Below are 11,340 nucleotides of genomic sequence, written 5' to 3'. Positions count from 1 at the left end.
GTGTGTGTGTGTGTGTGTGGAGTCTACTTCTCTTGGGCCCCCTGCCCATTTGCTCCCCCCTGGTCACCCTGGTTCTCCTGACTGTCCTCCTGTTTTAGGGGGGCGCCCTCTAGGTATGTGCGGAAGTAGTCTAGTGTGTTGAGGTCGGGGGTGGTCAGCAGCAGGTGGCACTTGGGGAAGAAGTAGGCGGCCAGCAGCCCTAGATTGCTGAGCAAGATGGCTGCCATCTGGGCCAGGGACTTGGTCTTCTCCTGCAGGCCGGTGTAGATGGGGATGAAGACCACCCACACCACGCAGTAGGCCAGGGTGGAGAAAGTGATGTCCCGTGCCAGGTTGTACTGCTTGGCTGGCTTTTGCGCCATGAAAGTGCACATGAAGGAGACGAGAGCCAGCAGCCCGTTGAAGCCGTACATCAGACCGAAGCCGACCATGGGCTCCACCTCGCATCGCAGGAAGCTCTCCACAAAGTTGACCTTCATTCTGGCCACGTACTGGGAGTGGGGTTGCCCCTCTTCCACGAACCAGCCGCACAGCCCGGCCTGCACGCTGCACACTGCCAGCACCACCAGCCAGCTGCCCAACCCACGCAGGGACTCCAGCCTCGAGGGGGTGGCCCCGGGGAACTCCGTCACGTAGATCACCTGCCAGGGGGGGAAGGAGCGGGCGAGGCAATGCCAGCCGTTAATGACATATCGCTACTCGCAGCCCAGCGCTGAGAAACTCCCGGGGGGGTTTGACTGGACTGGCCCACTAACATGTTCTTTGTTATTGTTTAGGCCCAGACCAAATCAAAACTTTGACCAACCCACGAATCGCACATTATAAACCTGTTTCCAGTCTGGGCTAAATGTATTATAAGAAGTCACTTTCCACTTCTTATTAATACAAGCACAATAGGTTATGTCATGATTTGCAGGTAGGTCCAAGTTCTGATTTGCTCCAGACCTAAATTATACTGAATATAGAGTTACTGAATTGCTGGACTAGAAGAAAAGAAAGGAAACCCTAAATTACACTGTTTACACCCGATTTCTTTAGTGCAGGGGTCTCCAACCCTGGTCCTGGAGTGTCCCTATCCAGCAGATTTTGGAGGTCACCCTTCTATTGCCAATTTATAAACACCTGGAAGTATTTCAGTCAGATCAGTGAAGCTGTGGTTTGGTAAATTCAGTAATTTAGAAACCATTGAAGCAATTATCAGAATACCTGCAGCCTCTCTGAGCAAGAGCTCCCTTGGTTGATTTGCTTAATTGATTAATAACTCACATGTGTTCCTAGGATTTAGAAATTGGTGCTTTAGGGTGACCTATAAGATAAACTGGATTGGGGCTCTCCAGGACCAGGGTTGGAGACCCCTGCTTTAGTGTATGTTGTTGTTCTTGTACAAGTCAGACTGTCAGCTATTAACTTTCAATTAGTGTATACTTTGGCGAATACCAATCTCATCAACATGAACCTGTCAACAGATGTAGAGTTACACACATAAAACTTTCACCACCATGTGAAATCAGATCACACAACATAATAAAAGTGACCTGAGTCACTTAAGCTCATTTTCCCAGTGTCCTGATGTTTTTCGAATATCAGGAATTTGTTTGAAGAATAAGTGCTGCAAACCCAGGGTGCTAGAATACGTTTTAGAGCAAGAAAACTCCAGATGTGACAAGATCCAAAAGCAAAATGTTTAAACTGCCTACAGAAACAGTTGTGGAAGACTTACATGACACCTCACAGCCCGACATGGAGTCAAATGCCTTTGCGGTGCTCTTCAAATACTTTTAAGATTGTGTTGTGCTGCCCCTTCTTCCCTCACACCCTGTTCATACTCACCTGAAACACAGTCTTGTAAGTATTTGAAGAGCATTGCAATAACATTTGTACCCCCATGTCTGCTCCCAGCTTCATCGCGTGGAGCGGCTCCAGTCTCATACCTGCAGTGAGATGGCCAGGACAGTGGCGAGGGCGAAGGTGGGGAAGATGGCATTGAGGGGCTGCTGCAGACGGCACACCACGTCCCCCGGCTGGCCCAGAAAGAGGGAGAGGCTGGCACACCCCCCCGACAGGCTGAGCAGGGCCAGGGCGCTGAGACTCCCCCCCGAGGCGCACACCAGCGGGGACCCCCAGTGCCGTAGGAACAGCCACCCCACGGCCGCATGGCAGGCCAGCACCACCACCGCGCCCAGCACCAGCCCCAGGGACTCGTTCTGATTCCACTCCAGGTAGTGGAAGGTGGGATCTATGCACTGGTTGCTCCGCGGGGTCGACCACTGGCCGACCGGACAGTCTGTGCACTGGAAGTCCTCTGGCAGGTGAGAGGGGGAGCAAGAGGGATGGAGAGTTAGATGGAGAGAGAAACACAGAGAGGGGAAAGCGAGCAGGGTAAGAATGTGCATGTGACGGGTGGTGGGTGCAAAGCCGCTGACCCACCTGTGCGGTTCTGGAAAGTCCCCTCATTGCAGTCAATGCAGTCAAAGCAGCAGGAGTGGAATCCTTTCACTCGGCGCACCTGGCCAGTTTGACAGTTGGCAGAGCAGGTGGACTTTGGGACCTGAGGACAGAGCAGCCCCACAGGGGAGGGGACAGGACAGGACAAGGGACATACGGTGTGGTAATCACAGCAATAATGACAGCAAGAATGAGTTCACAAAGGACAAGGATAAGGTGATAGTTGTCAGCACTTCCACTCTTACCCTGGCTTTGGGTGGATCACTGTGAAATAGTGGCAGGTTCACAACATATTGGACACTAGCAACTGCATCACACGTTATTTAGGGAGATGGAATACATTAGCCAAAGACGGTGCAGTTTATGTGTGTGTGTGTGTGTGTGTGTGTGTGTGTGTGTGTGTGTGTGTGTGTGTGTGTGTGTGCAATGAGGTCCTAGCCTTAAAGCAGCAGGCGTACCTCATTAGACGTGCTCTGATGCCACTTGATGAGCTCCTTCTTCAGTTCCAACTTTTCCACATAGCTGCCGATGTCCTGGAATTCGACCTGGTCTTTGCCCCATATCCATGTGAGCACCGTGTACCCGATGCTGGGGTTCCCCTCTTCGTTGAACTTGAACTGAGTGCCATTGATGTCAAAAGAAATGGTCTTCAGCACTTCCAGCAGCTTTAAAGGGGGATGAGAGCAGGGGGAGGTTATGCTCACGCCTCATTGAAACGACACAGAGAGGACAGTGTGGGGGCAGGCAGGCACATCAAGCTGTCCTGTACACAGGAGGTTGGCTTGGTGTCTCCTTTTAGAACAAGACCACCTACCGATTCAAGCTCAGCACATCTTTGTCATTTTTAAAGTGTCTCATCTGTGAAAAGGCAGGTAGCCATCTTAAACTCAGGTCAGGACGGTACTAACCTGCCAGGAATAGAGCACCGAGCCCTTCTTCAGGCAGCGTGTTTGGTTGCACTTGAGCAGCTTGTGCAGGGCGTGGGCCACGCTGTAGACCGCCGTGTACACGCTGAAGGCTGTGCGCTGCAGCCGGGCATCCGTGGCCATGGATATGTTCTGCAGAGTCAGGCCCCGGCAGGAGGGACAAGGATCAGCCAAGGGGAAGTCCACAGTTTTGGTGCTGTTGGCATTGGAGGTGCCGTTGAGCTGCTCGCGCTCCAGCCGGGATAAGAAGGCGTAGGTGTAGTTCTCGAAGAGCTCCAGCTTCTGGTTCCTATCGGCGAAGGCCAGCACTGTGCCCACCGTTCGGATGCCCTCCATGGAGACTAAATTCTTGTCCAGGGCCCAGGCGGTGCTGCCCACCCACACCTTCTGCATCTTACTGCTGATCACCTGCAGAAAGTAGACAAAACCACAGTTCCTGAGAAGCGGAGCCATCGCTCTCTCGGTGCAGAGAGAGTTGACACCTCGTCACAGAACACAGCAGAATTTTAGAGAGTGGCACAAATGTATCAGGGTACAAACTGACTGTTTTCGTCACCCTGCTTTCCTTTGTCAGAAAAGTGCTCTGCCAATAATGGCTCTCAGAATTCAATTAATTTTGTGTAACTCTCGTTTTATAAACCAGCAACCAATATTTTGTGTCTCTGCTATCCCTGATTACAGTGTCAGAGCCCACTGGAGCGGCGGTCCTGGGCTCACTCACCATAGAGAAGAAGTCCATGGCCGCACTGGGCAGGGCAAACAGCACCACCACGCCCACGTCGGTCTGGTTGATGCGTTGCAGGATGTCCTTGATGGTGGCCTTCGAGGAGGTGTAGACAGGGATCAAGGCCTCGTAGGCGATGCAGATGGACTGCTGGCTGGCCAGCAACGAGAACTGCCGCAGGCCCTGTTTGCCGTACTCATCCTCGCTGCCCACCACCGCGATCCAGTTCCATTCGAACCGCAGCACCAGCTGCACCATGGCCTCGGCCTGGCGCCGGTCACTGGGCACGGTGCGCAGGAAGGACGGGAACTGCTTCTTGTCGCTGAACTTGTCGCTCGTGGCTGAGTAGCTGATCTGCAAGAGGGAAGGAAAAAGCCAAGCCTTTCAGGACTGTGGTCAGTTCTCCAGGGGCTCATCTGTTACTGTCCTCTGCCTAGTCAGGGGATCGGGCAATGACCTTGGGCTGTGGAGCTGTTGTTGTGGAGGTGTAACAGCATGACAGTGGTCGGAGGAATTCAGTGTTGCCCAGATGCTGTGCTTGGGAGTGTTGCTGAGAAACTTATGTGGCTATGCCTACCTGTGGCATGAGGAAGAAGCTGAAGAGTTTGCCCGTGATGGAGACCATCTCGGAGGTGGAGGGCCCGATGACAGCCGCCACGCGTGTGCTGTAGCCCGTGTAATTGCACAGCACACGAATGCTTTGGGACTTCCCCTCGCTCAGGAACAGCATGGCCGGCTGCATGATGACCGAGGGCTGTCGGCACGAGTCATAGATTTCGAAGCCCAGACTGGTATCAGGGAGCACGAGGGGAGAGGAGTTGATCTCGTCCACTGCAAACTTCATCACCAGCACCTGGCTCACGCCGTAGGACAGGACCCTGCCATCGGGGGAGACAGGGTTACAGCGCTCTGGGAGCGGAGACGACCGTGGCGAGAGCATGAATTATGATGGGTCGAGCTGCAGACCACAACATGCCCCCGGAACACAGCGTGAGTGCAATTCAGTCATCAGTCAACAGTGACGCCCACACAGAGCGGGGACAAGAACACCGCGCACATCGACAACAAGCTCAAAACATCCTACACTGCTGGTTTAACAAGTAAATAATTTACCAACTGATCTGAAAATCTGATCCTGAATGTGTCCCATAGGTGTTCAACTGGGTTGAGATCTGGTGACTGCGAAGGCCATAGCATATGAGTCACATCATTTTCATATTCGTCAGACCATTCAGTGAGACCTCGTGCCCTGTGGATGGGGCATTGTCATCCTGTAAGAGACCACTCCCATCAGGATAGAGGTGATCACTCAGAATAACTGTGTAATGATTTGCAGTGACCCTTCCCTCTAAGGGGACAAGTGGACCCAAAGCATGCCAGGAAAATGCCCCCCACAGCATAATAGAGCCTCTGGACCCCCTCACTGTAGGGGTCCAGCAGTCAGGCCTGTCCCGTTCTCTTGGTGTCCCACACATGCACTCACCCACTTGTCCAGAACACGAGCCAGTTGAGTATCTGTGTAACTGAAGCTCCTGCCATTCGTGCCCCAATAATGACCCATCTTTCACAGGCACTTAGATCCTTTCCTCTTGCCATCTTGGTCCAAAATTGAGGTCAACTGTGCCTGCTCAGCATTTGTATACATGCCATAGAGCGTGACCGGATGTTAATTGCTTAATTGTACCATGCAGTACACCTGTTTGGAGGCATCTGCATTCGTTATGTTCCTCCACTCATTCATTCAGGTTTTTCATTGAATTTGTCACCCGTCTGTATGTCTTATATCAACCAGAGCATCATTAAGGAAATCTAATGTTTTCAGAACTCGCCCGCTTCCACATTGAGGTGAACCATATGCTCATTTAAAACCAACAAACAAAAAAATATGGTTGGGTTTGTCCCCTCTCATTGACAACAGTCTACTAAATGAAAACCCCAAGCTTTTCACACTGCTTCTACATCAGCATCTTGGTATTTGAAGCAGCAGGCATTTTATAGAATGTTTTTATTTTAAAAACACGAACATAAAAAGCATGTCTACTATGTACAGTGGGGGAAAAAAGTATTTGATCCCCTGCTGATTTTGCCCACTGACAGTGAGAGACAGAATAACAGCAAAAAAATCCAGAAAAACGCATTTCAAAAAAGTTATAAATTGATTTTCATGTTAATGAGGGAAATAAGTATTTGATCCCCTATCAATCAGCAAGATTTCTGGCTCCCAGGTGTCTTTTATACAGGTAACGAGCTGAGACTCTCTTAAAGGGAGTGCTCCTAATCTCAGCTCGTTACCTGTATAAAAGACACCTGTCCACAGAACAATCAATCAATCAGATTCCAAACTCTCCACCATGGCCAAGACCAAAGAGCTGTCCATGGATGTCAGGGACAAGATTGTAGACCTACACAAGGCTGGAATGGGCTACAAGAGCATCGCCAAGCAGCTTGGTGAGAAGGTGACAACAGTTGGTGTGATTATTCGCAAATGGAAGAAACGCAAAATAACTGTCAGTCTCCCTCGGTCTGGGGCTCCATGCAAGATCTCACCTTGTGGAGTTTCAATGATCATGAGAACGGTGAGGAATCAGCCCAGAACTACACGGGAGGATCTTGTTAATGATCTCAAGGCAGCTGGGACCATAGTCACCAAGAAAACAATTGGTAACACACTAACACACTACGCCATGAAGGACTGAAATCCTGCAGCGCCCGCAAGGTTCCCCTGCTCAAGAAAGCACATGTACAGGCCCGTCTGAAGTTTGCCAACATCTGAATGGTGAACTGGGTGAAAGTGTTGTGGTCAGATGAGACCAAAATCGAGCTCTTTGGCATCAACTCAACTCGCTGTGTTTGGAGGAGGAGGAATGACCCCAAGAACACCATCCCCACCGTCAAACATGGAGGTGGAAACATTATGCTTTGGGGGTGTTTTTCTGCTAAGGGGACAGGACAACTGCACCGCATCAAAGGGACGATGGATGGGGCCATGTACCGTCAGATCTTGGGTGAGAACCTCCTTCCCTCAGCCAGGGCATTGAAAATGGGTCGTGGATTGGTATTCCAGCATGACAATGACCCAAAACACACAGCCAAGGCAACAAAGGAGTGGCTCAAGAAGAAGCACATTAAGGTCCTGGAGTGGCCTAGCCAGTCTCCAGACCTTAATCCCATAGAAAATCTGTGGAAGGAGCTGAAGGTTCGAGTTGCCAAACGTCAGCCTCGAAACCTTAATGACTTGGAGAGGATCTGCAAAGAGGAGTGGGACAAAATCCCTCTGAGATGTGTGTAAACCTGGTGGCCAACTACAAGAAACGTCTGACCTCTGTGATTGCCATGAAAGGGTTTTGCCACAAGTACTAAGTCGAAGGGGTCAAATACTTATTTCCCTCATTAACATGCAAATCAATGTATAACTTTTTTGAAATGCGTTTTTCTGGATTTTTGTTGTTGTTATTCTGTCTCTCACTGTTAAAATACACCTACCATTAAAATGATAGACTGATCATTTCTTTGTCAGTGGGCAAACGTACAAAATCAGCAGGGGATCAAATACTTTTTTCCCCCACATTTTTTAATTGTTCCAGCAGTAGGAATCTGTTTAGGGCTTAGGGTGGCACGCTTGAGGTTTACTGACATGTGGTCAGGTCTGAAGACTGCCAGACCCCCTTCCCTGGAGCTGTCGGCATGGGCAGGTGAGTGGTTACCTGTCGCAGTGTACGTCGTCGGGCTGCTCCCGCTGGCTCGAGCTGGAGTTGCCGAGTTCATTGATGGGAAAGATCCCCCCCAGCATGATGTCCCCTTTGGACCAAAACAGGTCGGTGGAGATGTTTTTAAACCACGCTGGGAAGCCGTCCTCAGCGTGGCCGGGACTGAGAACGCTGCTCAACAGCAGCATCCTCAACACCCACTGCATTCTCACTGACCGCTGTGTGAGAGGGACAGAGAGGGGAGATGTGCCTTCATTGAAGAAGGGGACAAGGTGAAGCAAATCAGGTGGAAGAGGGGAAGAAGGGGAAGAGACATAGTGACTTCATTTATTTCTTATGCTCTTCATGAGTGCAGGGACATAAATGGACACACTGTCAGGGAGGGAGGAGAGAGAGAGACGGGTGGAGAAAGGTTAGATAACTGACCTGTGGTGGAGGGAGAGACTGGGGGTTGAAGGGGAAGTGGGGGGATTAGGTCAGTTTGATAGAGAGAGAGGGAGAGAGCACCTGAGGAGGGGAGAAGGAAGGCAGGGGTTGAACAGATGAAGTAAGCCCAGTCAGGATACATAGAGAGGTCCAAGAACAACAGATACAGCTCCAGAGTGGCCGAGAAAGCGATGCAGACAGACCTACCTTGTTTAGATGATAGATGCAGCTGCAGGCAGACAGACCCAGTCCAAGAGCACCAATCCCTGTTGCCTGGTTTCTCCCAAGGTCAGAGAGAGCAGAGACGTCCAGCCAGCCGAGCAGAGTGCCTCCTTCTCTCTCTCTGTCTCCCTCCCTCTCTCCCTCTCCCTCCCTTTGTCTCTCTCCAGGTGCCCTCTCTTTCCAAACAGGTAGCCCAGAGCAGGATACTCAAATCAGCGGTTCTGCACGCTCACATGCTTACAGGGAGCCCGGGATATAGTAGTAATGTGAAAATAAAACTGCCTATGGAAATGAGGCATGCCTTAATGATAAAGAGTTCTCTCACACTGGCTCTTGCTTTGCATAGTTTTCTTTTTTCTGCTTCTTTCTCAGTGCAGCAGACCTTGCTGTTATACCTGTATGCCGTTGCAGAATTTGGGAGAGGGTCTGCGCTTGGTGTAAACAGGGGAGGAATGAACTCCATGCTTTTGTCCAGTAATGAGTAGTAGAAAGTTGTGGAAAGTTCAGGTGTCACCTACAAACAAACTGGACATCATCAAACACAGTCACCAGGCCTGAACGCACGACACTCACTGGACCTAGCAACTGTGTACAGTTAAACCATTAACAATATTTATATATATATATATATATATATATAGTTATCTGCCTCTAGGTACTCTTAGAAGATTGTGCCACCACTTGTGCGGTGTTTTTCCAGTTTTACAGTAGGAAAACTGATACATTGGAGCTACATAGTTATAAGCGATGGCATACAAACTTTGACAAAGTATGTTCCGACCAAGGGCCACAGAAATGGGGCAGAAGGGGGTAAGACTTAATAGGACGTTGGTCTCGATTGGGGCTGAAAATCACGAAAGAATCAAACACAGTGCCCATAAAGGTGGCTGGCACTGCGGTTAATTCATCTGCTGATAACCGGGGCTGTAATGTGTCATGCTGGCGAGCTGCCGTGGGCTATGTCTGCTGATCCTCTGTACGGTGCGAGACGTGTGAAAACAGCGGCTCCAATTACATGTAAATCCTGGCGGTCACTTTGCATGCTGCAGACGTGTTCCTGCTTACGTTAAATGGAGGTAGAAATTCAAATCCTCCTCGCGTCTCTGATTCAAATCGAGGCCGTGACCCTGGGAAGAGTGACCGGTGACCGACTCCGTGGGCCTTTCCGAACAGACGCGGCCAAATCGCCCCCGAGGTCCATACACCCCGACCGCGTTCATCATCAGAGTTTTGTGTTGAAAATCATGAAAATGTTGCTTTTCTACAATTCTTCTCTTTAGATAGATAGATATATTGTGCTTAATTGGTCAATTTGCTAGTTTAAGGATTAAAATGCAGCTGTTATTAGTTATCAAATCTGATTCATAAACAGATGTATGACTTTGTGAAAAAATTCCCAGAAGGCTTTGTGCCAGAATGTTAAGTAAATTGTGTCCTTGGTGATATTTTTCAGAACCATGGTAAAAAGAAATGTATTGGTAAAAATGTGTGGTCCTGCTCCTTGTGTAGTGTTATATTTTGCTGCAGCTTCAGCACTTAGTTAAGTGACATTCAAGGGGCTGAGCGCGGACAAACTGCAGTTTACAAGAGGTTGTGCAGTGTCTCTGTGGATCAGAAAGCAGATTCGTCAAGACAAGGCAAGTCAATACAGAGGTCATACTGTCTTGTCCTCAGTTTTGCTGTGGTCTACGATGATACACCCTTGCACAAGATACTAATGTTATTGCTAGAATTAGTTTCCTCACTAGGGGGAAGAGATCTTCCAAGTAAAAGGCCTGATCTGATCCCCATCGCTCCAGAAGTTCACATTCAGACTCGAATACATGTCCTTCAGCGAGCAGCCCTAGACCGTGTCCCAATTTTCATAGCATTTCCCTGCAGCCGGCCACAGCCCCTGTGCAGCTCCAGCTTCCCTCCTCAGGGAAATGTATTGAAATGAATCGCTGTGTTCCTGATGACTGACGGCAACGACAAAAAAAAATCTGGAGACATTTGCATGGATCCGGACGTAGTGCAACGGATTTGCTGTAGATCTGCAGCAGCTGATCCTGTTATTTCCTAAAAAGTGAAAAGTTAGAAATGAGGAGGTGTGAAGGCTGGTTTCTGGGTTCGTTCAGTCATTCCCCAAAACCCTTTGTATAAAGAAATACCCTCTGTAAGTCGTAAGTCGTGTACTGGTCTGGGAGGCTTAATTGACTTATTGGCCAGCATGTGTTTTGCTTTACTTTAATTCTGTTTCCGCCTCCTGGGTGCCGACCCAGAATGGCCTGTGAAAGTCAGATGCACTGAATCAATTATATTCATTAAATAAGTTACACCATTTATCACTTGTAAAAGATACATATAATTTCCCCTCCACCCATTAAGTTCCTCTCTCTGGCCAGATGGAACTCCTCTCAAGGTCTTTCGCAGTCTTTCATTTGGCTTTATCTGTATCTGTATACAAGTAATTTTCCATCTAATCATGTAAAACATGGATTACAGCTTCTGCAAGTCTGCTGTGTCAACATAATACAATGATAAACTCCTTTTCAGGCATTACATGATATCAACCTACAAAGTGGGTTTTCACTTAAAGAGATTGGGGAGATAGTGGGGGACTGGTGTAAACCATGTCTTGATTTAGGGACAATGGAAACTTTCATCAGCAGCCCTAGTATGGGCTGAGTAAGCAGCAGGCACTCTGTGTGTGTGGTGTGGGGGGCGTCTGGTGAACGGGGTCGAGGATTGTCTGTGTGGTGAGGGACGAGGAATTGGGCAGGAAGCCATGTGGCCAGTGGTTTGGGCTTGTGGGTGAGAACTGTCAACACTGCGGTGATAATTAGAGGAATATTAATGACCTCTTTAGGTGTTTGGAACGCCCATTGGGTTCGTCCGTTTCCGTCCCAGG

The 11,340-nt window shown here is 49.4% G+C and overlaps 1 protein-coding gene across 1 annotated transcript; it reads right to left on the bottom strand.

Moving 5' to 3' along the window:
* Nucleotides 1-20: 20 nt before the first annotated feature.
* tas1r3 (taste receptor, type 1, member 3) lies at nt 21-7,990 on the bottom strand. The gene is made up of 8 exons (XM_066690661.1): nt 7,800-7,990; nt 4,673-4,973; nt 4,093-4,449; nt 3,354-3,779; nt 2,904-3,110; nt 2,428-2,548; nt 1,932-2,302; nt 21-641 (listed from the first exon to the last, which is right to left on the bottom strand). Exons 1-8 carry the CDS (start codon nt 7,988-7,990, stop codon nt 24-26), a joined length of 2,592 nt encoding a protein of 863 aa, XP_066546758.1. The 3' UTR covers nt 21-23.
* Between the last annotated feature and the right edge of the window lie 3,350 nt (nt 7,991-11,340).

Source organism: Amia ocellicauda, chromosome 18 (assembly GCF_036373705.1).
Source record: "Amia ocellicauda isolate fAmiCal2 chromosome 18, fAmiCal2.hap1, whole genome shotgun sequence".
In the NCBI taxonomy this organism is placed as follows: domain Eukaryota; kingdom Metazoa; phylum Chordata; class Actinopteri; order Amiiformes; family Amiidae; genus Amia; species Amia ocellicauda.
This window is presented reverse-complemented; position numbering and strand designations above follow the sequence as displayed.